General features: G+C 42.6%; 1 protein-coding gene across 2 annotated transcripts in view; it reads right to left on the minus strand.

Annotated features, from left to right (window-relative positions):
- LOC144475039 (uncharacterized) overlaps positions 1-26,939 on the minus strand; it is a 367,552-nt gene that overhangs the window by 10,761 nt on the left and 329,852 nt on the right. The window contains exons 2-5 of one of the 2 annotated variants that reach the window (XM_078190561.1): positions 20,874-21,239; positions 7,018-7,138; positions 5,825-6,006; positions 332-424 (exon numbers count right to left, since the gene is read on the minus strand). In XM_078190561.1, the coding sequence (XP_078046687.1) occupies positions 332-424; positions 5,825-6,006; positions 7,018-7,138; positions 20,874-21,239 (762 nt within the window). The remainder of the gene's footprint in view (positions 1-331; positions 425-5,824; positions 6,007-7,017; positions 7,139-20,873; positions 21,240-26,939) is intronic. The other variant, XM_078190562.1, reaches the window with a different exon arrangement.

Genomic DNA, 26,939 nt, shown 5'->3' on the forward strand with positions numbered 1-26,939 from the left:
AGGGGTGAGGGGTGGGCAAGGGGGCAAGGGGGGGCAAGAGGGGGCGCAGGAGTTAGAGGGGGTTCCAAGAAGACAGAAAAACGTATCGTTGGCAGTGTGCTCTTTGTCAGCGCATCCTTCGGATTCTTTGCTAAGAAACGATGGCCCCGGGGTACTAAAGCGATTTTCAGGCGTTACGGGCAAATTCGAGCGTGGAATGCTTGGGAATTGGAATTCTCGCACGCAAGAAAGACAACACTATCGATCTTGTCAAAGTTTCCAAATCTCATGAACGATGGTGGCTTATGGTGGTGATGCCGTGAATAGACGAGGAGAAATTTACAAGCCTTACCACCACCATTGCCAGGCTCTGAGTTGTCTAGCGCTTGGTTCTCCATTATGTGCAGCAGCTTCGTTGTAGCGGTTGAAGTGGTAGTAGGCGGTCCTGCACAACAAACACCACATATCGCGTCCATCAAGTAGTAAGCATAGATGTTTCTACGGACTGGTTATAACAGTGTTATACAATTCAGTGTGTGAATACATTCGTTCCGGACGGTCAACAACAGTATCGACGGTCGTGTTAATGGTGGGACACGGACAAGCAAATAGTTTACTTAATAGTTTCGAGCTTTCGTCTTCGTGTTATCGATTATCGTTCCTACATTTCCACGTTAGGTGTTAGGTTGAAAGAAAAAATGAAAAAAAGACGTGCCACATTCAAAGTACGAAATATAAACGAAGTATAAGAAGGTACGAGGGTAGAACGAAAAAGAGGATAGAGGACAGACAAATTAGTGAAAACTTTCATCGACCAGTTATTTATTCATTGTTTTAGTGTGTTATTTTCTAGTGTGAAATTTATGTATAAGTTAAGATACGATTATCAACTGTCATGGATCTCATAGGCAGCACTTAAGTTTGTTTTCTTAAGTGTCTAATTTTGCAGGCACCGAAATATTCAATTGAGGATCGAACAGATTTTCAATGTGCCATAGTTTCGTTGAACACGAAACTAGGCTTGTGTTAACACATTATAGAAATGTAAATAGAAAACCGGAAGTGCTGCTTAACTATATGTCAATAACTAATCGAGGTTTGCCATCTAGAAACACAGAGCTACGAAATTATTAGTCGTATCGCGCGGCTGTTATCGCTAGTTTTGAACTGCGAAGCGGAAGCCTCGTTCTAGGATTCGGTTTATTAATAACAAACGGAACATGTGAACTTGTAACAACGCCAAATAAACCGGCAAATTTTAGGTCGCATTCAGAGACCGCATGCTTTGGAAAATGAAATATTTGCAGTTATTCGTGTACCACGTATCGCACAGGTTAATTAATGCAATAACGCAAACGTAGGACGAACAAATAAAACGTAAAGCAACAGGAGTTTTACGCGTAAGCACGTTAGATGGAATAGTATTTTATGTATACGTATGTTCATACATTTTTCTTCGGAATACAAATTAACGACGAAATTCATTTTTATAACGCCGCGAGCACGGTAATTCTGCCAATGAAAAAGCTGTGAATTTGCGGTTATTTAAAGGCGGAACGAGGAACAAATATTTTTAGCGAGGAATTCTCTGCGGCGCGAACATTAATCCACGGTGGTTCGGCGCGACATTAAACGAGCGCTATATTACGCAACATAACGCAGCAAGAACTTCTGGAGTCCCTTAATTTTATTATACTAGTTCCGTGACAACCGAGAGTGGGAGAGAGATAACCACGTGAGGGGCTGATGTGTTACGGAGCAGAGAGTTACTTCGCGGAGAACCGTGACAGCCCAAGTTCTGAACAACTCCGGCGATTTGAAAAATAAATTTCTTAATCATGATATATCTCGTAAGAGGGAACTCGTTTCGTAAGTGCGAACGCTACGTTTATACGAATTATCAAAACGACGGTTTCCAAAATTCTTCATTTACGCTATTCAAGATTTTAATTCAGAAGAATTTATTGCTTCGAATAAATATGTTATCGTCAGCTTTTTCAAATACGGTGAAGTAAATTTTTCTAATGCTTATTCTCTATAACGGTAGTCTCCAATTTTTCTGGCTCGTCTGTTGCTCGAAATTACAGTCACTCGTATTTATCAAAAATGCATCGAATCCATAGTCTGTCAATAAAATATTCATAAAGATCGTCGTCCGAAGTTATGATACGTGGCTAACTTTCCGAGCGGAGGTACCGCTGCGCGCGGTGCGCCTCAAATCGAACTCTTCCACGTGCACAGTTTTATCAAAACGGAAGGCAACGGACTCGGGGCACGGTTCCTTGTCAGCGGGCACTTTGAATAAACGAAAGAACAAATGTTTGCGACACTCGTATCGAATGATTGGAATAGAACCGTGAACGAAGCGAGATTGGTTCGTCAGTCGGCGTTTGCTTACACCTGTTCCACTGGGCCGTTCTCCTCCCCGAGTGGTACGTATCAGTAATAACCCCGGCGCTCGAAAGTCACCGAAACGGATCGCGATGCTCGTCACGTGCTCGAGTGTCGAACAGACGGGTGCAAATTGGTAAACACGTGGGTCGGCTGGCTAACGAAGGATCCTTTCTCTGAAACCGTCAAGACGGCTCACTCTCTCTCTCTCTCTCTCCCTCTCTCCCTCTTCCTCGTCGGTAGTTCCCACGATCTCTACGTATCTACGGTCGCGCAGGCACGTGTGTGTGTGTGCGCGCGCGTGTTTTTTCTCCGAATCCCACGGAACCGAGAAGATTTAGTTCGCAAAGGAGAAAATTGGATGATAATAGGCAGGGCGTGCCGGCTGGAAGTACAAGCAATTTAACCCATGTAATTTAGTCCTTTTCCTCGGAGCGACCGCAGCGCGGGCCTCTGCAACCGGATGAGCTGAAAACCCTTCTTTGACCAAGATGATAACGAGGCAAGAGGAAGGACGTGGCTACAAGTTTCCCCCGCAAAATACTCGGCCGTCTGTGAGTAAACGCGATGCACACGCCAAGTCCCTGTCGACGCCCACTACTTGACCCTTCGGCGTGAACGCGGCGGTGGCGGCCCACGTCGGCCTCTTAGGGACTTTGCCCTTTGAACCGAACTCCCGGGCGCTGGAATGTCATCTTAGGGGATAGAACGCGCGCCCGCAAGGATAATGGAACACGTATAATAAACCGAAACGCTGTGATCTGGATTCAGATGATCCGCCCCCCGTATCGCTCGAACCACCACCGACGAGCCTGCACGTGTGACTTTTGTTATCTGTTTGCAACAGGGAACTGCGGATCGTGTACCATAGTCGGCGACAACAAGACCTTTGGGTCGCCTTGTTCAACTCGGGTAGAATTCTTCTCGGTAACGTCGAGATTGCAGCAATTAGTAAACTGGGATACCTGGACTGAAATATCCATTTATATATAGTATATGAAGGAAGCGAATCCATAAGGCGAATCTTAGGACTTTGGTAGTTTGTTCTTTAATCACTAGAACTTTTACGAGAATAATGTAGTTCGATGCAACATCTGAGAAGAATTTTTATGAAAAGAACGAAGTTCAATGTAATTTCGGATTTGCTGCACTGCAGAAAAATCCATAATTCATTGGGATGTTCGGAAAGTAATTTCATTCTTTCGCGAGAGAATGAAAGATGATTTTTAACGTGTAGTAAATATTATTTCATGGTGTACTCTTGTATACCTTGCCTTGAAATCTATGTTTTTCATTTCTATACAATTTTATAGATTTGATAGATATTTAGAACTATTTTTGTTCATAAGTTCCATTCTGGTATTACTAAAACTTCTGAATAAAAATAGCACGAAAACTGTAGATATAACAAACGCTAGGTTAAAAGTTCACTGATCAAAAATTTCATAAAACGCCTTTTGAAAGGACTCAAAAAAGATCACTGCAACGAACAGCACGATCTACGTAATCTACTTAATATCATTTGAATATTAATTAACCAAGCAATCTTCGCAGCATCGAAAAACCTCGAAAATTCACGGGAAACCAGTTTGGTCAGCTAATTCGGCGATCGATCGCGGATTAAACCGGCCGTGCCGCCAGCAGCGGCAGAAACGTCAAACATTACGGCGACTCCTGAGACATCGGCAATATTCATTCGGAATCAATATTTCTGTATCCATGCGGGGAGGGTCTTTCCGATCCAATAAATTCGATCAAATTCCATGTTACGTTCCGCGCACCGTGTAATTTTCTCCCGTTCTTTTTTTTTTCCCGCCGGACGCGAATGTTAAAGGTCAGCAGGCGGCGGCCGTGTTTTTCTCGTTTTGTTTCTCGTTTTACTTTATTAAATGTCCTGAAAAGCTTCCATTCGGCCCGAAACCAAATATTCCCGGACGGAAGTCCGTTTCATCGCGTCGCAATATTTCCCGCGCGGAAGCGGAAACGCGGAAGAGCGCGACGTTTTCCCGCGCGTATCTCTGCGTCCCATGAAAGATAGACCCCCGTGGCTGACGCCAAAAAAAAAAAATATATATATATACATATACGCGTACATCGTCGCGGAACAACGGGCACACACGAGCGCATCGAAACGGACACGCGCGTATAAACACACGCGAGAAGAGGGCGTTTTATTTAGCGAGCCGAAGGAAGATATCGCTTTTGGAATCGACGGTGACGCCCGGTGTCCTGCGCGGAGCACACATATGCATTCACGTACACACAGGAATGCACACGCAGATATGCACACGCACAGATAAGTACAAATAATACAGAGAGAGATGTATATACATACTGGAATGCACACGCGGACGGACAGACACCCGCGTAAACACGTAACACATGAGCCGGTGCACGCGTCACAATCTGAATTTACTAACAGTCGATGGCGTTTAATTTGTTATTGACATGCCTTGTTTGTACGCACTGAAAACCTGTGCACACGTGAGAGAAAATTACACACACGGAACAGAAAAGCAATCCAATAGCCAGGCCGCAACAATGATATTTTAAGCACTCTCGAGATTAAAAGATCGTGTGTGTGCCTGGTGTTATTGACATTAACAGCCGTCGCATTCTTGAATGCCAACGACGTTACCCTCCTAGTCTGCGTTATTTAGCGTTACTCTCGCGCTTCACCCTTTTTCTGGCCACTCTCTAAAATGGTTTCAGAAAATAATCGACTGGACACGCGATTGTTATCGGCGCGATAATACTGTTAGAATTCTTGCGGCAACCTTTTTAGTTTTTGATTCTCTTTCGTTCGTGTTCCCCTTCCTCTTTGCGAATATATTTATCTTGGAAGTAGCGGATCGGAATATTTTTTAAAATCGTTGGAACGGTAATAGAAACTGCCAGCAAGGAAAGTTATCTCGGCGAGCGACAGGCATTTCTTTCGTACGGTGGAAAAGCATTTTGCGAGGGTGGAACAACCCTGCTCCGCGAAGACGTCGTTGATTAGATATTACTTCACACTTCTGTGAACGCGTTGCGAGGAAACAGTTGTTCGATTTTCTTCAATAATTTTCGGCGCGTCTGTCTTTTAATATTATAAAACAGTACTCGTGAAACTTTGATTTGCCTAGCGTTGTTCCATCCTCGAAATGTATTTCCGCTGGAAAACAAAAATACCTGTCGATGATCGTTTTAGCTCGCTGTAATTAAAAAACGAGGCAAATCGATGACAAACGCTTCTTTGCAAGAGTAAATATCGTCGATCGACGCGGAGTACGCTACATTTCATATTAACGCGCGGCGACCCTCTCCCTTCCACTGCCACGCCAAACGTTTCGTCGTCGCGACGACTATCGAACGCAGAACACTTCCGGTTCCAGCCGGAGAGAAAGACAGGGTGGTGGTTACCAGAGATAGAGAGAAAGATAGATGGGACAGATTAAAATGACGTTGTACTAACCGCGGTAGTAGACGGTATTGTGTGAAACGCTGTAGTTCGCCTCCGGTATACCCAGCAAACATTTGACGATCGCCGGTTCCGGTAAATCTTCGTCCAGCAAGGTCGCTCGTTTTAAGATATTGAACAGTCCGTCCTTGCTCATCGTAACGCTGGGCGTCGTCGCCATCTTTGCCGCAACACCCCTGCAAGAGAAGCGACATTTGCGAAATTATCACGGCCGCGTTAAAGAGGAAGCCGTCCCGCGATACACAGGCCGTTCCGCCAGAAAACAGGACACTCGCGATCCTCTCCTTTAACCATCGCGACGCCAACGGTCCGAGTAATCACGCGGATGACAATGCTAGGACCGACGACGACAACGGGAGGATCCGCTAGGAACCGTGGCATTTGCGGCGCATACGGCTGTTTTGCGAAATGGTTCCGGCCGAAGGGTCGATCCTCGCGGAAAAATAAGTCGAACGAAAATCAAATTTCTGCTTCGCTTGCTTTCCAATGGAATTTCCTCTGTTTCTAATAATATACGAATGTGCTGGGTATTTGTCCTGAAATGATTGCTAAACCTCTCAAGCATCTGTTTAGATTCACGCGAGTGGTTTCTACTGATATATTTCTAATCATTTAGAATATCTGCGAATATCTTTGCACGATTTTGATTCAGAAATCATTTGCAATAGATCATTAAAGGGTTTCGTTTCGAACGAAATCCTGCATCGTGATATCGCACGCTTGCCCCATGATTCGGAGGCGTTGATAATTATGTAAAACAATAATAATAATATTTGTTCACCGCGGTTTAATCTACGCCGTGCCGCTGTCCACGCTTTGTGTTTCCGGTTTTATTATTACAGATAACAGCTCCCGCGGAACTGTTTCGCTGGATTCGTTGTTATCGCTGAGAAGTTTCTGGTGCTAAAATCGGACGACTTTCGTCCGCGTTTTCGCAGCAGCACTTATAATTGATATTTCCTAGAAATTACGCGACATGGAGAGCAATGCGAAGCAGAAGACCATGTGGACAGTACTTGATGGCACGCGTCTTTAAATAATAAACACGATTCTACTATTGCAATTAATTTACGAAGAGAGAATGAGAATGTTTTTAAATTTTTCTAATGTGCTGAATCCTTGATATTTTATCCAAACATTTCTATCATAAATGCATAGAATCTGAAATCTAATGGAGAAGTACTTACTCGATGGAAATATCCAGAGTTGGTTTTGGATACAGTCCTTCTGCTGTACATGTTATCTCCACTCCGTCCTTATCGTCTACGGTCTTCTTTCTGTATTGAAGATCGAAATTCTTCTCGGTAGCTGAAAATATAAAGACAATATTTGTATAATTCAGATATCAAACGATGAGCTACGATCTTCCTAAAAAAATATACTACTACGAGGGTAATCATATAATAATTGATACAATGATAGTCACGTATAACACTTGAAAATCTATTTACCAAAATCCCGATTTCGTCTTTTAAGGACGGGACTCTAATTACTTTTAAAGCCTCGTGTTTCCGTGTACCATTGTTAACTCGAACAAGTAATTTCTAACGCAACGAGAGCAGAGCATTGAAAAAGTCCAAGGAATAATCTTAATGCAATACCGCGTGGCATCCGAATATTTGCAGAACCGCGGATTTCGCGTTGCAGCCAGTTCACCGAAATCTGTTTCGCTCGTTCTGTATCGCCACTTTGTTTTTCGCTTTCAGTCCTCCCTGTTTTATTTATCCTTCCAGCAGGGGGTGCGGGGAGGGGGCAGGCTTATTGGCATAAGACAAATCGGCGAATAGATTCGAGTGCGCAGCCAGCACACGGACGATAAAATTTAATGTCGGACAATGATTTCCGGACTGTTCGGTCGGGCTCGGACGTATCCGAACGGCCGGCAAGCTACGCCGCTGTTTTTTGCAAAAGCACCTGTGAAATTGTATTCATTGCGTGCGTCGCCGTATCTGCGCGCGCCATAGACAACACTCTATTTTATTGCAATTTTTATTTACGTTTGTTTTACCGTCGGACGTACAGCACTTTTCAATGACGCGGCCGCGCGAATAACTGTGTCCGGGCTCCCGAAAATTGCGCAAAAAACACTCTGTTATAGCGCAAAGAATACTGAATAAGTGAATACGGTTTTTAGCGGATCTCATATTTAGATCTCGAGCGATGCGGCGAGTGATTTATTTCATTTATACTTGTTAAATTGCTCTTTATTATTGTTAAAAGCTTCACGAGTTTTCTATTTTAGTGCGAGGTGATATATATAATAATACATTAAAAAATTCAGTCATAAGTAAATAGAATAAAGGAATAGAAACATTGCATGTGTATTCAATGCATGCAAATGTTCGAATAATATTTTTTTAGTTCTTGGAAAAAATTATCTGTAAGATCACACTCGGTGAGAGAAATGGTTACGGTTTATTTCATTGGTTTCCGTATATTTCCTATTTCTCGAAAAGCAAGGGAAATAATATGGGAAACGCCGTGAAACAGAACGGGACCAAACTAAAGGCGTACACAAATGTAACTGCCGATATTTTTTGTGCCAGGTACCCTTCGAGGAAACTCTGTGACATGTACGTTCCATTAGCTCTAAATCGAATCCTTCGCCCGCACCTGCTCCTTTTTTTCCGCGTCTCCCGTTTACGGTCAATTCTAATTTAAACCATATAGTTTTCAAGAAATTTCGCTTCTCTATTTATGAAGAAAACCCGAATCACCTTCGTAGAAGTATCGCGGTCTGCGAGCTTTCGATGATCTCGCAACGCGTCGAATTATGTTAAAAAAAACATTTTTCCAAGTGCAGTAGATTTTAATGCAATTTCAGTATGACATAGTATAAAGTAAAGTGAATTGGAGCTTAACAGTTACGTAGTTAGCTCCGCGATAAAAGGTTGTTTCGGGTCGTTTCAGGATTGCGAACAAGGATTAAGACAATTTCAAAACGATTTGAAGGTAACGTCAATCCAGCGAAAGTAAGTACATCCGAGCAGAAGTTTCCGCGACGTCCGGAACTTCGGACTAACATTCTACGAAACTTTTCTGTCCCTAAAAACCGAAGTCATTCGAATACTTTGCTGCGACGCTTGCACATCCATTGCCAGCGATGTGTCAAGTTATGCTTCTTCCGAACTTCTTCTCTAAACGGTCAAAAAAAAAACGAGCGCATTCGACAGATCGTAAAAGGAAAACACTTTCTGTAAAAGTTTAACACTGTATCGTAGCCGGCGAGTAGTTTATTCGATGTTCTTCTTGGTTCAACAGTTTTCGATCGATATTCCTTATCGGAAAGCTTGCGTAAATTCTAACACGAATTGTGACACATCGCGATTATCGTGTGCTTTTTTGAGAATTATGTCAGATTTTTCATCCCATGCCCAGTTTCGACTAATTGCAAGTCACGCGTTTCCGCTTTGGAAAAAGATCAATAGGTCCGAACGTAAAAGGGTAGCATCCCGGCTTAATGAACCCGGATGCTTTAAAGCTCCTGGAGGCCACAAAGGCGGGCAGGCTTAAGCCCCCGTGAGAGACATTAGCAATCCGCGTGGCAGTGATCAGTAATTCTAGGATCCATCGCCGAAGGGGGAACGAATTGGGGACGCTTAATTCTTCGCAGGTTCGGCGGCCGCGGCGATTATCGGGAAATGATTTCGGACGGCGATCGGCGAATCGGTCATTCAATTTCGGCCGGCCGTAGGCTATTAACGTCGCCGCGAGTGCGAGGGGGTTTACGATCGTCCATCGAACCGAGACACGGGGGGCCACCACACACAAGGTTCGAAAGTGGATATTCCGCGGCTGCCACACGTACGGCAATGAAAATAAAAAGGTGATAGTAATGGATACACCGCGTGCGCCGGCCGTGGAAGACGACGCTGCATTATCGCGATAATGCCGGACGTTTCCCGAGGGCCGGTGTGGCCGCCGCGTGCTTCTGTTTCATTGCGTGGCCGGCAACTTTTATTTTGCAGGAGCGAAGTGGCCGTCGTCCAGGGCCGCGCGCGTGGCCGCCGGTCTCGGCCCGTGTGCCGAACGCCGAACGCCGACTCCGGCCAAATAAATTGCGCACGTGTCACCGTGACAGAAAACTTTGAATTGTATCGGCCCGGCCCTGGGCGCCGTTATGCTCCTGTCATCGGAAAAGCAAACCAGATGTTGACAAAAAGCCCCGGCTAGACGATACGATCGCGAAAGTGAATTCGAACTGTGGGAATACCCGGGCTCTCTCTCCGAGGCCTCGCGTTTTCACGGGAAACTAACTTTTGCCTGAAAACTGTTTAGCCGGTCGGCCGGGGTCACCAGCGGCAAAAAGCACCAACCCATTCTTTACCATTTTTCCTCCTTTTTTGAAAGTCAACCCCCGATCCACGAGCCGGAAAACTAATAGTTCGATGACCGTCGCTGATGCCACGAAGGACCATTTTTTCGATTATCGGTCTCTAATTGCGCGAGTGCAAGCGTAGCTGTTACCCTACTAAAAATATTATACATCGAATCGATAAATACAGCTTCAACTTCACTGGAATTGCATTAATCGATACTCTATTTTCATTTTAAAAGTCCTAAAACAGTAACGTTTCCTCCAGCATCTCTTTTTAAGGACAATGCCCTGCACATTTTTCTATATTTAGATTGTAACGTACGAAGGGAAAACTTCGCGGCATCAGCTTTGAAAGATGGGCTTTATTTTTCAGCGGGAACAAAACGAGGCTGTCGAAAGATCTAACTATTTATGAGACAGCGGCAACTGTTTTACGGTTAATTCGCCGGCACCGGGAAAATAGTTGTAAAATGAAACGTATTTTTTCAAAGTTTCACGCGATCAATCTTACGTTGAACAGGTTCCGATGTTGCGGAAGCTTTCACCGTCCAAGAAGGTCCATAAAAACAGACGTTGCAACAAGAACGTTCCAAAAAGACAGGGAATAACGCGAAAGTAAATAATTTGCGGTGAACTTTCCCTCGCGAAAATTAACAAGTTCGATCGATCGGCGGTCGAGGATTGCAAAAAAATCAATATCGAGGTCGGCGGCTTTTAATGCTCGAAGCGAAAAAAGAGGCCGCCGTCGGCTATTATTTCGAAATTATTTTATCTTGCCGGCGAAACTTTGCAGTTATTTTCAAAGCAAAGTAATACGGTGGCGGCATTTACATGGCGCTGGTAGCAGATGGGCCTGCAAATTATGCGGAAGTTGCTTCCTCGAGAGTCAAGCCTTTCTGCAAGAACTTGCAAAATTATGTACGTACTTGCGAATACACCGATATAGCTGCTATGATTTCGTGCGAATAGCGAATACCTGCAGCAACCGGGCCAACGATAAATATCGCTTATTAACAGCCGTAAATCCACCCATGATTCTCTTCAATTAAAACGCATCTGTTATTTCGATCTTTCAATATTCATTTAAAACAATTGCGAAACAAAAGTTTAGCATCGTCTTCTAAACTCAATTAATTTGATAACGTGATATAATTTAAATAGAAATAACTTTTTTCCATTGGTACGTATACATAATCAAATGAAAGATAACGCGCGACTCGAAGCATTAAATAATAATTCGCACGGAACACGACACGCTCCCCGTAAGCTTTTGTTCGCGAGTTACGTTTCAAAATGATAGCAGACGGGTTCCCGTAATTGCTGGCGACGACGGGAGAAAACAGAAGCAATGAAGCAAATGGAAGAGCTCGGGCAAGATTTAAAAAGCTGCAAATGAGTAAGCAGCCTTCGAGGAAACTTCTTTCTGCTTAACGAATACATTAAAAGAATGGAGGAACAATTTTCCCAGCGAGGTGGCCGGTTACCTCGAAAATTAGGTGTTAATAGAGGCAAAGAATTCAGCAGAGAGCGCGGCGCCGCTACTGTAATGTTAAAAACATCTGAAATCAGGATTTAATCAAATTGGACGCGAATCTGTCTACGGGGAGGTATTATGAGTCGACCGAGAATTCATGGAAACGAGCACGCCGGGGCGGGACGGGGACGGGGACAGGGGGGACGAATGAATGGGGGCCGCTTGGGTTTAATACAATATTAAATTATCGGGAACAAACGCGACATTTAGCGATCCGCTTGTTTTCTCGCGCGATTCTGATCTAGCCGCGTGTAACATAAAAGAATTAATTCACCGCGTGGAACATGCACCGTCGATCCCGCCTCTGCTAATTTCAATTACCCGTTCCCTACGAGGAGCACAACGTGTACACGAATTCTCGGATTTATTTTGGGGAATCGCGATTCGCTGCACCAAATTAATCGTCTCAGCGGGACAATTTTTCTATGGTCTGGAAATACCATACTATACGTCTTCTTTTAATAAATAACATATTTTATTTTTACTTAAAAATCTGAATTTTCCCGATTGTCGCGATCGTATAAAATTCGCAGTAAAAAGCAATGATTAACGAACGAAATAGGTTATCCATCATTTTCAAAGAACAGAAACCAAATGGAAATCCGTTTCTCTAATAAGAATCTGTGCTTGTCATTCCAATGAAATGCACCGTTTCGTATTCTCTTTTATCATAATCGCATAAAATTCGCAAACGAAAAGCAATGATTAGGAAACAAATATTTTATTCATGAGCTTCGAGAAACAGGAGCCAAATGGAAATTCCTTTCTCTAGTAAGGAGCTGCGCCTCCCCTTCAAGCGAAATGCATTGTTTCAAATTCTCTTTCGTCGTAATCGTATGAAATTCGCAGTCGGAAGCAATAACTAGAAAACAAATACCTTTGTACGCCAATTTCGAGAAACGAGAGCGTCAGAAAATTCTCTTTCTTCATTTCAGTTTGCATATCTTTCTTGTAACAAATTGCGCCACTTTGCGTTCATCGTAACAATGTTTTTTTTTCTTTTAAATAGATCTATAAAGTCCGAGGTTTACTAATCGGCTAGTTCGGTGGCAGTATTTTATTGGAGCCACCAGAAACCCGAAGACACATTTCCACGCGAGACTTTAAATATTTGCCGTCGTAGTTCGAGCAGCGCGTCTTCGGTACAGATTATTTTGACGGTGTAAACAAGAAAGTCGCGGGGTCGGAAATTTGGATCGCCGCGGCCGAGGTGGGGTAATTTAAAATTCCAACACGAAAAAGTTAAACGTTACACCGTTTGATTCCGGTATTGACTCTCTACCGGTTAAATTCATCGGTCCCTCCACAGGTTGTTTGATTTCTGCGATCAACTCTCTTCGGGTCTCTTTGAACACTCGCCGGTACTCTCTTTACCTCAAAAATCCCGATGTCGGCGAGCGGATCTGCGTGAAATTACTTTTCGTCGTCGGAGCAACAAGTGATATCACCAGGATTTTTCGACATTCCGCGAATAACTGTGTTAATTGACGGTCGGAAATCTTTATGCTCTAAATCATTGAGAGTTTCATACAGCTAAGAGATCATAGAGGCAAAATCTAACGCGACATGTATCTATCCCAATTTTTTTCTGATTTTTTTCCACTGCTTGTTCGTCATTTTTCAGTTGATACGATTTCGAAATTACATTTTTATTTCCACGATAGAAAAATATTTCACACAGTCGAGAATCGTGAAAATTCCAATGGTTTCTTAATTTGTTCGAATGTTATTTCATTATTTGCAAATTGAAACGATGCGAAAATTATAATTTTAATTCAATAATGAAAAGTTGTTTTACACGTTCGATTTATGAGACGAAGTGTTCTTAAATCGATTTCAAGTGTTAAGAGATTAAATACCCGGTCTATTGTTACACAGCGCTGGGAAGGAAAGGAGGAATTCATTCGGCAGTCTTTCAGACGGAACCTTTTGAAGGCAGACTCAACCTTTCCCTTTAATAAAGTACCGACAGAAAATAACGCGACGTTTACGCGTTCGGTATAACGTCAAAGTATGAAGTGGACTTTTCTGCGAAGTCGTATAGCTCGTAGCATCAAGCGTAAGGAGTTGCGGAGGAGGAGGAGGAGGAGGAGGAGGAGGAATAGGGGAGGAGGGCCGGCTCAGTGGCCGGGAAAGAACGTTAGGTGAGAGATATTAATTTCGCGAAATTAGGGATCTCGGACGGCGCGCCGAGGATGTTTTAAGTTCATCTCGAGAACGAACTTTTCATAGCCGCGCGCGCCCGCGCGCAACGGTTTCTTATCCGCGCCGGTGAATGGCCGGTTCAGGTTCCCGTTGAAATGGAAGTTTTCGCGGAAGAAAGAAACGCAAAATTGCTTACGGCTTGTATCCTCCTAACGATACAACCGGAAAACCTCTCGTTCGTGCCGCCATTAGATCGGGGGCGAAGCATTTTAATGCTCGAAACTTTGTACCCTGAAAGTTAAACGCGCGTTTTCCGCCACTTTTCTTCGATACGAAAAACGAGAACCGGTGCGGGAAGACTTGAAAAGTTTACGAATCTTTCTGAAATACAATGGGGACTCGGTTGTCCGGAGCGATACAATTCACTTATTTATTACTTGGTTGCGCAGTTTTACACAATAAATGCTTGCACATCGAGGTATATCTGTATACGTGTTATGGTCATAGGTTTATTGAATCTTAATCTCAGTTACGAGCATATCGTATAGTTATTACGATATTATATTTGCTTTATTGAAATTTTGTTTTCTCTTCTAAAAATACCCCGTGTACTCATGGGAATACGATAGTGTATCTAGGTATAATATTTTTCTACAAATAGTTACAAATAATGCTAATAGATGACATTGCCCGTAGCATGTCCAGTGTCGCTTTTGCAGAGAATAAAGTACCCATGCATCATACGGAGGACAAGCAATTTACTGCGAAAAGACTTACGTTTGGAAGACACAGAACATGAACTTTTCTTGTTACCTTGCGCTCGAAAAATTGAATTTTCGAGGAAACCGTAGCCTCCAAACCACGTTGGAAAATCTACGTGCGCGAATTCGTACGCCGGAGGTTCGGATAATCGAGGCTGTATGTTAATCCGAGAAGCGAGAAGCCGTAGGTTTTCGTAGTAATTTCGCGAATTGATCGAATCGATGCCGAAACACGATTCTGCAACGTCTATTTCCGTTTCTGCGATGCCTTATGCAGAACTCAATGCATAACATACTGCATCCTCTGCAGAGGATGCAATCGGATAAGGAGGTCAAAAGTGCACTTAAACCAAATTGGACAATTCGATAGGTTACCAAGAGAAAACCTTGTGCACCGGAGGATTCCGAGTCTCTGTTTCTTGACCGAGAGAGAGGCCAGTAACAAGGGAACCTGGATTATTTCCTCTGTTTTCTCTGGTCAATTGTATGCAAAGTTTTTGAACACTTTGAAGCACAGCCGGTGATCGAGGCAAGCCTCGCAGGATTCGCTTCGATCGTTTGGTCGACGTTCGTGGGAGAAACGAATCGAAAGCACTGAAACAATGAATATACTGTTCTTACCGCAATTGTAATTTAACAATTACAGCCATTAATTTGTAAAGTCGCCTAAGCCCATTTATACTTAAATCGAGCTATTAGTGCTTTGAGCTAAGGGTTTGTGTTTTAAAGAAATTCAAAAAATATACGTGCAAGATGCCAATCAGCCATACTGCTTACGTGTATCTAAAGGAGTTCAATTTACAATTCCTATTAAAATGATAACAATTATTAAACGAATACTATTTAGCAAATTTAAGTTTCAATGAAATTGGTGCCTCGAAGTCGCTTGTCCTCATCGAGGAAATTTCGACGCAATCTGGCGGAATGTTTTCCAAGGATTTGGGGGAATATTAAAATCTGAATTTGGACGTTTCCCGCGAGGAAAGCAAAGGTAGCTGGGACTATTTGAAAGTCAATAAAGAGAGCGCTTATTCGACGATCGATATTGGCGCTGGATCTGTCGTCGACGCACAATTATTGCGCCCGCGTTATAAAATATTATTTTCCTCGAGATTCTGATAAGAATGTAATCGGAAATATTTAATTAAAAGGGAACGTCGGAAGCGCAACGTCAAAAGGAAAGTGGGCAAGAGTGCGCGAACAAGTCGGGTGCGTCTTTTATAAGCAGATCCACTGCAGCGTGAAATTTTATAATAAAATACTTACGTAAGATTATTAAACGAACATCAAAGAAATCCTCGAAGCAGTTTACTTTTCATAATGGTTAATTTCTGAGTTCAAGAACTTGCGTCAAGTCGCTTGTGTTAATTAGAGCAGAAGATTCGGAGAGCATAATCCCGCTTTCTTGTACATTCTTTCGCGAATAGGGTACCACGAAACTAATTTGTGGAAGCATTAGATAAATCTGGATCTATAACAACATATCTCTAATTCGATTTATTAAAATTCGGTTTATTATCCTGCGGTTTCACGAGAGCGTAATACGGGTCAGTCTGTCCGAGTCTAATTACCGAACGTTAATTACAAAGACCGCTTGGTAAGATTATCGTTGCATCAGTTATTATATCAGGGCGCTATTCATCGTAATGTTATCAAAATACACCCTCGTTTATTTAATCGACATTAACGAGTATTGATATTATAGATATTTAGAAGAAATATGCAAATACGCATGTCATTAACCACGTCCCATTTAGTTAATGGTTATAGCGATACATGCAATTAACAACGTTTCGATAGAACATGCCTGTTGATTAAATTTTTAACGTATGATAGAAATTTATATTAAGACATGTAATATTTCGTAATTAGAATTCGAAAATGATATATTCAAATATTTAATTTAAGTACTGGCGAGGGGAAATATCTAATGTATAAGTAATTTCCGATTTACAATATAGAACAGCCCTGTACATATTTTTATTCCCATTATTATTCTCAATGTAATTGATAATCGATGTCAGCGTCGTCGCATTAACTGCGAGGTCAGTCAAATCAAGGATTAGGCATCCCGATAATTTCACAAACCGGCCGAATCGCGATCGGAAGAGTATTCCGGGGTTCAATCAGCGCCGCGCAGTCTTGCGTCATCGATACATAAATAATTTCGAGCCGGGGAATTTAATTACATCAACTTCCGTCGCTTTTCAATTACACCGACTAATTGTTTCACGCGTAATGCTCGCATTTCCTAATTAGTCCAGAAAACCGTGCGCGTTTCGATGTTAATTAGAAGTGTTATAAATTACGGCCGCGGCCCTAGCACAACGAAAATTCGAGCGGACCGGTAAATAGCCGGTTCTGCCGATTCCGATCAGCACAGCAAGCTCGCCGCTGCGGCGGCGCCTTTTGTTCCCTGTCGCGTTTCCGCTGCCACCAAGAATTATTTCACGCGACATCGCTCTCTCTCTCTCTCTTTCCCCGGGACGTGTCACGTCAAACTGTATGCAGCACGTGTAAAAATGCGGCATGACTTGACAAATATAGCGCACTTATCGCGCGTCACAAAGCACGCGATGCACGCGCGCGCGAGAGCATATTTTTTCCCGGGGAGCGGTGCCGATCCGAATGAAACTTAATGTTGCGAGAATGTACCGGGCCCCGGCTAAACAACCCTGTTGTTCTTTATTAATGAATCGCGTGAAAAAAATAGTTTCATCGTTACCTAATAAATCGCGCCCTCCCCCCGCCGGGGCAATTATTAACAACGGTCCCGGTGAATTATTGAAAATTAATCCCTTAATGCGAGACTTTATTCCGGCACGAGGAGGATTTACGAGTGTCAATGCCTTCCGCGGAATTTATGCACTCCGATTGTCCGGCTTAAATTTATATTTTGCTCCAGTTATCGCGGTGGACGCTTGGTACACAAGTGTCGATATCGAAGGCTTTCAAACTTTCATCTACCGTAATGCATGATCCTTCGATTGAAGAATCGAAGCGGAGAATGTACAATTAAACCACTCGGAGCCTGGTACAGCGAAACTGTATTTTGCTGTGTTTAATGAATCTGTTTTATATTCTGATATACTCGATTGAGAGTAAAAATCATTTGCAACGCGGTTTACTATGCAGATCAATTTCTTATCGTAATATTTTCGCAGAGAAATGAGACTGATATCTGTTCACACCAATCACACTAATTTTTTACTAGGTTTTTAATTTAATTTCTATCTTGATATACAAGGTGTTTCAAAATTATTACAAAATATGCGTTTAAAGAAACTGATAGCACGCGTACTTGCCAACTGCTTTCGCAATTAAACGAAACATGGCAAAACTGGACAGCCTTTAGATGTTTGGGTTACCACCCATTTAGTTTTGTGCTCGCACGCAGGTGCAACCCGGAATCCTCCATTTTTATCAAATGGCACACCATATTTTTTTTACTGTAGCGTCTGTAACGATTCTGTTTTAACCATTTCACAGATACGGCCCGCTTCAGACTATGCGTGTATTCAAAATGGTAACGATAAAACTGAATATTTATATGTGAAATTGAAGTATGTGATGAACGACGCAAAAAGTATAAAATGACATTTTAGCTACTTTTTAAAGATAGAATTAACATTTTGTTTGAATTGAAAAAAGAACTCATTACAAATGATCCTACACCTTCACAATATTCCTAGTTTTATTTCACGTTTTTCACGAATATTTCAGCTTGCTTCGAGTATTAAATTAATACAGAAATTTCAGACAACAAATAATTTAACCTTTACATCATAGTTATAATATTAATGATAAAGTTTCGGTTCGACACTTTCATCGAAAATGTCGTTGGCAGCGCAGCATTTGTGTGTTCCTTCAATTTCCCCTTCCTCCGACGCGGAGAGACAGATATATCGGCACAGGGTTAGATATATCTTTCGTATCTCAATCAGAAGCAGAATCTGCACGATCGAATTATAGGAGAAATAATGGCATTGCCTTCTCGTCTACAGATCCGGATAGAGAATCGTAAATCAATCTTTTATCGTTCTGAGTTATCTCGGATGCGAGATTCGTGTTTGGCCGCTGCCCCGATAGAAAATTCTAACTAGCTGTTCGGCGGGTCTCGGATAATCGAGATTATAAACGCGTAGCATTGTTCGAAGAAATACGATCGCAATTAAATTGGAAAATCAAATCTGATTCTGATTAAATGTTCTTCGCAAATAAATATCGTAATCTCATCGATTTTCTTAAGTGTAACCATAAGTTTGAGCTCGACGTAAGACACTATATTATTTATTATATGTACCACAAATTGTTATATCTATTATTCGTTAATAAGTAAAGAAAGAAAGAAGGAAAAAAGAAGGTAACTAAATTAATTTCTGTTTCAATTTCGAAGAATTGAATGACTGCGAATGTTATCGTCTGGCTCGTCGTTAAAGCGCAAGAGGTTAACGCTTTATTTGACGAAATCACGGGGAGGGTATTTCCGTTATCAGAATCCGCCACGACGGTCTCCAGTATCAAGGTGTTATCGATCTGAAAATCTTGCCGAAAACCGACCCTACTCCGAACGACTTGTCGACAAAAAATAAATTACGTTCTTCCCGGCTGATAATATTCTTCTCGTCGAGGGAACGTGACCGAACAGCTCGATTTTTCCCTGAAACATTTCGAACCGCTCCTCAAGGAACAATCGATCCTTCAGAAGGATGAGAGGTGGAAACTACCCCCCTGACTCAACACTATCGACAAGCCGCGATTTTATATCCTCGAAAAAAAAAAAGAAAAAAAGAAAAGTATTTGTGATCCACGGATTAACTTAATAATCCCCGGCCGAGTCTGGCACTTTGTTCTCGAGTTGTCATCGATATTGAAGCATCGAATCTCAACGTTTAATATCGCGGGACAAATCGGCCGGCCGAAGCATGGATAATTGTAGAGCTTCGGACAACCGAGAAATTCGCTCCGAATTTTGGAGATGCTACCCCTTTGTTTTTTGCTGCGACGATTATCGGCGGTTTAAGCTGCTGCAATTTTTCGAAAATGTTATTTATGGAGCAATGAAACAGAATTTATCGGTCGAGCACTTCCAGATCTCGTAAAGAGAGACAATATCATAAAAGAATATTGTTGGCGCTGACGCGAGGCTTTAATGGTCATACGCTTTCATTACTTCGTATAATATTGACAGTTAACGCGGCCGGAAACTGTAAACTAATTTAATTTTTCACGAACTTTGGTATCGCGCGGCGAGCGTATTAGCCGGGGTTTGCAGGCGATTGGAAGTATAGTGTGTTTTATAGCACGGACTTTTAGCCAGTTTTTACATTTTTATTTGTGAAGCTATAATCAATCAAATGCAGAGCTATGCTAAATCATACAAATGAAGAAAGGCTAAAATAACTATACAATGTTAAGAGCTTGTTTAATACTTTTAAAATCATGGAACTCTCTTATTCTTTTATCATTCTAAGCTTTAAAAAAAAATTGAAAAAATACTGGAACACTTATTGTAGTTTCTATTCTATTTATTAAGTTCTTTACAATACCACCTGGGCACTAGAAGACTCAGATTGCTGGCGAAGATTTAAGTACCGCTCTAGTATTCATCCCAGTGAACAATTCACCCTGTATCTTATTTCTCTCGCATTCGTCCACCAATTTCTACCATCAACCCGCAAAACGTCCGTCCCTGGGCTACGCGGTAGTAGAATTTCGCGATAGAAATTTTTAGTTGCAACAGCGGCGGCGCCTTTTATTGTCCGCGTGGGCCGGCACCTAAAGGAAATTTCATCGCGGATTAAAATCAAATCAACCCCCGTTGTCCGCGGTAATAAAAAGCGTTGCTATTGTTACGCGAACGGCGGGTGCAGCTTTCGTTGCTGAACGAAGAAGAATCGTGAGCTCGTGTCCCACGGGACAGTATAATTGCCCGTTGCGTTTCAGAAATATATTATATATTATATGATATTTATTGTGTATCAAATGAGAGACAATCTCATTAAAAGCGAATAAAATGTCCAATTTACGTTTTCCTGATTTATTTTAAAATATCCAGTACCCGTAAGTTTTGGGGACCCTAACTGATTTGGACTCGAACCTCGAAATATTCGGGTAAGAAGTTAGGGGGTACCCGAAACTTCTAGTAGCCGCACACCCCCAGTTTAATCCCGCTTAAGATCGAGCCGAAAGATCGCGAACCGGACGGTGGCCACCGAGTCGCGCTAGCTTCTCCGCCTGTAAATATGTGAACACGGTCGGGGAGGGGGGGTGTCATATACTTACAATATACGAGCATGGAAGCACTCGCCCGTTTCTCGTCTTCGTAAGTGGATATGACGCACGTGTAGTCGCCGCTAAGATCGATACCAGGCTTATTCAATTTCATGGCCCGGTGCTTGGTGTACGGATCGTTGCTGGCTTCGTACGTCAGGTCGACGTAGTTGCGCGTGAGCTCGCTGGCCATCGGGCTCATCTCGTCGTATATCCATTGGTAGACCAAGTCGTTTACGTTGAAGAACCATTTCACGTACAGCCCTGCCTTGTTCGTGTTCTCGAGATCGTAGTCGCAGTCCAGAATCACGTAGTCGGTGTCGCCGGCCTTCACTATCGCCGGTACGTTCACGCTTTTTATCACCAGCTGCCAGCATTCTGAAAAATTGCAAAAAGACCGTCGCGTGAGAACAACGGAATCTGAGAGCGAGAGAAAGAAAGAGAGAGACAGAGAGAGAGAGAGACAGAGAGAGAGTGCCGAGGAATCGATTCTCGGCACTCGGATGAGAACTCGCTCTCTTATCTTTTATCTTATACAAGAACACACAACCTAAACACACAAATCTAATAGTATGCCTAACCTCGGCAGATAAGCCGAGAATGTTTGAAGCAAGACCCAGTTTCGAGAGAACACCTTAGGTTCTAGTCAGAGTCGAGCAAAATATATTCTATTGGGAAATAAGGAATAAGAATAAAATGCATAGACCTATATGCACAGACCAGCAAGCCCATAGTCCCCCCACTTGTCTACGACCTCCCGAAATCAATTTCTATCGGCAAACAAGAAGATCAATAAACTAATCGACGCAAGGAGCACGGCGGATCAGTCGCCTCCTCCATCTAATCACGTTTCTTGTTCAGCGCGCAACTTGGCCAATAATAATTAAAAGCCTAGCGAGACGCTGACGGTGACGGTGATATCGCATTACTTATTTACAACCGGTCAGGCACGAGTCCTTCCTTTATTGGAAATTACGGTTGATAAGAAGGCGTCATTTCTGCCAATAAGGGAAACGCGTTTACCCTCCTTCTGTGAAGGCGTTACATGGGCGCGTTGGTGGAAATCGGTCCTACATTTTTCTCTGTGCCATTTTTAGAGTCATAAACAATAGAAAAGTCTCGATTGCTTGATTGTCATCATTCTTCTTATTTGCTAGGTAGTTAGTCTTATTAATTAGCTAGGTATAGGGCTCGGTAGGTACGGTGTTAACGGATACTACGCTCCTATTTGGAAACAATGTTGTGGTTTACCTCTCATCGCTTTATGTTATTAATACCTGTGAAGCTATCGCAATGGCACGCTGCAGTAATCGCAAATACGCAAACATGATTCTTGCTCTTGAAGCTCGTAATGGAAACGCTCCTGCTGCGGCCTCGCTGTATGCACAGCGATCTTCCTAATCGACGTCAAACGGATCGATGAGATATATATATATATACAGAGGATTCAGGCGATAGTAAAAACAGAAAAAGGAATAAGACAACGGTTGAAAATTTACGAAATAACTCAGATTTACAAAAGTTTGCGATTAAATTGCAGCAAAGAAAAATTATAGTTATGTTCCAGCCTTGAATATAGTCATAGAATATATCACAGACAAATCCACGAGTCTCCGTGCAACATATTTCGCGCGCGTCAAAGGAAACCGGCGCGTGCACGAAGGACAACCATCTCTCGAACTCCGAATCTACCTCTAATTTCTCTTCTAACTGGAGTTACGCTTACACAGGAGAAACGTCTCATCCGCGAAGAGCGACCCGCATTTCTTCGGACGAAACTAGGCCCGTTCTCCGCAGGTGGGCCTCGACAACAGAGGCGGCGGGAGCCCGATTCCCCGAACGCTCTTTTCATTCCGCGGTGTCCTTGCCCGCACGATTCATACGTCAAAGATGAAATTAGTTTAAAGAAAATTAGTTTTTCTCTGACTTGCAATTAATTCAAAATTAAATCAGCATTGATTGATTTGAAATATCGAGTTTTATTTCGATAATGTCGAGACTCCGAATAGCATACACACAGTGCCTCGGTTTATATCTATCACCGTATCGTCATCCGCGTTAAAGCGAAGACGCAATGCGGAGAATTGAAATTCAGTTGCATTAGGGAATATAATTGCTTTGAATTTTAAGCGGTGAAATTCTAGATCGGTTACATTCCGGCCAACCCAAACCGTCCCGTTGATGTTTCAGCAATTATTGTACAAATGAACGCATACACCGCATTGATAGGGAACAGTGCATAATAAATGACGCGAAATGGAAATTACTGTTTAACTGCTATGGAGAACGTTATCGCGATATTGTTGTAACAAGATGGTCGTGTAATTATTCATTGTGGGACCTATGTTGCCGTTAGCGCTTCGAGGACGTGCTTCGCGCCCCCTTATTCAATCAATTATGCTCTTGTTTTCATGATTGTTAAAGCTGGATCCGGCGAGAGGTCTCTTCGTATCTTGACAACTTAATCTATTCGCCAAAAAACAAATCGAAAGAAAATTCTTTGCCAAATTATTCTCGTGTTAAAATGCAAGGCTAGAAAAATAAGAGAAATCAAGTAGATTAAGCACGGATATGGTCAGACACGTATTCTTTTCGTAATAAAATCTACAATTTATCGGATATAGTGCGAGAATTTTGTCAGCTGATCACGATGAAGCTACACAAATTAGTGCAGACAGTTCAAGCACGAGATATAGATAAGATTCTGTACCAAATTCGACGTCGAACCGAACGAAGGAAATATTCGCACAACTATTTCCTCGCGCGGGCGCCAGTGTCGCAACTTTTCGGACATCCAGCGCGTAACTAGAGAGGAGCGGAAGAAAGTAGTTTGACAAAGAACCATCGAAGGTATCTTTCATCTGAGCAACAACTCGTAGAAGTGTCCCTATAAGTCAGGTTGTCGGGTGTTGTCGCGCAGCAGCATCGTAGAAGCCACTGGGATGATTACGGAAACAAAGAAGAGGACGGGACGGGGACGGGGTGTCGGACGGTGATAATTATGAAACATCGTCCGGCGAAAGAAACCCTCCGCGCGGCGATAATAAAAAACATTTCCTTGGTGGCTCCTCCTTCACCCTTTCGGCCGGCACTTTTTTGCGGCGCGTAAATGCCGCGGCCGCCGGTGTGTCTCAGTTTTTCGCCCGGCTGGGAAAGTTTGCGGGCGCGGTGACCGGCGGGAGGGTCGCCGGGAGCCCGGCTCTCGCTTTGTCCACGACGAAAGTTGGTGGAAATTTATGGGGACTGGTGTTGGGACTACGCGAAAATTTTCACTTTTCATTGGCCCGCGCGCGCGCGCGCGCGCCCCGAACTTATATACAAGAGATATCTGTACGGTGACAAAAGTTAGTCGACCGCGAAACTACGCGAAATGCTCAGCGCATCCGTGGCGGCGAGGGCGGCGTGGGCGACGGCGGCGGCGGCACGCCATTGTTGAAATTGTGCATGATCATGCCCTTCGGCTGTTCTCGATCGCGGCCGAATTTCTATTCTAATCTTGTCGGCGGCGCACAATGCAACGGTGAAATACGATTGCGCCGAGATTTTTCGAATATCTGCCGGTCGGAAATGCTGGCCGCGAATTTTTGGGGATGGAGTAGCGCGTCGGAGGCTTAAAGCACCTGGGAATTGCAGCCGAAAATCATTTTCAGCCCGAGCGTCGCTATTGCACCGGGAAATAGTTGGTCACATGTTCCACGATCCGCCGCGCAGAGCGAAGGCCTTTTTATCGGAATAAATTGCGGACGGGACGTTCGACGTTTTACACTACGTGAAAAAATTACTCGGAATTTCTACGCGAAACTCAAACTATTTATTTGTTCGTCAAAGTTTTCGCTCTCTCTAATTACATGGGTGAACTCTGTGAAAAGTAAGTTGCTGGAATTATACTGCATATATCTAATTTTTTTAAACAAATATACTTTTAAATTTCGAATCATTTCCTTTCCCGTTTTACGTTAACTTTTAAATGAACACTTTAATTCTTTCATTTCCACAGACATTTTAGAGGATGTAATTTCTCCCCTGTGTAATTCTAATATAAAGAATGGTAGACCCTGTTTGAGCTCGTCCAGTGTAACAAAATTCTGTTAATTACTATCTTTTATCTCTTCTTTGTTTCGTTTCATCTATTGCACACGCTGTCCCAACGTGTAACATAGTTTAACTGCAAACATATGTGTGTATTACGAATTTAAAATTATTATTCTAAAATATTTTTAATTTCAATATTTTTAATTTCAATATTTTTAATTTTGAGTGTAGCTTTATTAGCGACTAGCTTATAGAACTTGTGTCGTTAATAAGTAGACATACTACTTCTTCAACAGTAAATCAGTGACTTGCATAACACTTGGTAAAGCCGCAAATTATACTCTCTCGCGTCAAACTTCGATAACCTTTGACACCCAATGACTCAATAACGCCATCACTTCGACCATTATCTTCCACGCCAATCTACCATAGTTTCCAAATTGCCATGAAAGAAACGTATTGTTGCTACTGAATATTATAGCGTAATTTTTGAAGAATTATATTAACATATATTAATGTTAATTTGTTTAAATTTGCGTGGATCCACCGCGGTCACCATAATCCTGTTACGATTTAATCATTACGTCTCATTTAGTGTATCTTGTCGCTGAGTTCGCTTCGAAAAAAGTCTAAATTAATTCCATCGGTCGAAGTATTTGGAGAGAGTCAAGTTTTTGGGAACCAATCTACTGGCCAACGTTCTCGTCTATCTAATAACTTGGATTCACCTTATTACCTACCAACCCTTGGAATTAGGTTCAGCCGGTTTAATCACGTTCACACCGAGGGGACAATTTCTTTGAACGAGATTACTCAGTCACTGGACATCGAGCACTTACACCCTAAGTGCAAAAGTGCCTCCTCAAACTCGTACAGATTTTATTAACTCTAGAAAAAACTGGGAGCGCTGGTTCTCAGTCTTCCGGTTAGAAAACGCGGAATTTTATTTGCCCTACGGAAATTATTTTAGAAACTTGCTTACTGTCATTTGTTATTTCAATGTTAAATAATTACGTAAAGTAATTATATAAAGTAATTACAAGAAATATTCTAGAAACTTGCTTACTGTCATTTGTACCTTTAACAATAATTAAATAGTAGGAATACATTCGAGGAATTCTCACAGTTACCTAGCGTATGCAAGAATCCAGCAGTGGATGTCACAAGCTTCATTACATGCCTCAAATTTTTCTTATTCTCGGTAAATTGCGCTTTCTCAGTCAATTTTGGCGCGTTTTCTCTTCGCAGGGCTCTCCTCGACGAATTTTCCTTAAATGCACGCCCTCATTCTGCATGAGCGCGCACATATTTTCCTTATGCAACTAGTTGGATTCCCTAACGTAACTTAAAACTAACAAGGAAAGATCCTCCGACGGAGAATTTGTGAAAGTTATGCACTTTGGACGTGTGGAGACGATATTGTCAAAGGTGCTCGTAAACTTGGTCCACTATTCACAAAAGTAACATCAAATTGTCATTTCTATTCCGTATCTCATAGAGGTCTTTTTATACGGAAAATTTACGTTTAACATAAATTTATGTTCTACTAAATTTAAGGGCAAGGAAACGTTTACAGAATTAATTCTATAAAGAAATGTAAACCAGAATGAAGAACTAGGGCAAGACAGACGAAAACGGTGCGAAGAGCAGATTTGGTTAAAACAATTGGCGAGAGGATGTTTTGCTTGGCAGCCGGCTCGATAAATCCGCGTAAAAAGCGACTAATTGAATCGCGCCGTCGCTCATTAATTATCCCGGCACCGAAATCGGTTTCCGCGGGCCGGCGGCGAGAGTCCGGCGGAAAGGAAATTCCCACGCGAGGCTTTCCACTAAATCGTTTGTAATTTCTGTTCTCATGTCGCGCCGGCAAATAAATCCTTGACGTGGCCGCGGAAGGAACGGCGGTAACTTTGTCAACTTTGATTAAGGGCCTTGACTGGCAGCGGCCAGTTTCAAAGGCCGCGTTTTCGGCAGGGACGGGTACAAGGGACGCTGCAAATAGGACAACACGGTTCAAATCTACGTATCCGCGCCGGCGGAGTTTGC

Source organism: Augochlora pura, chromosome 9 (assembly GCF_028453695.1).
Source record: "Augochlora pura isolate Apur16 chromosome 9, APUR_v2.2.1, whole genome shotgun sequence".
NCBI lineage: Eukaryota > Metazoa > Arthropoda > Insecta > Hymenoptera > Halictidae > Augochlora > Augochlora pura.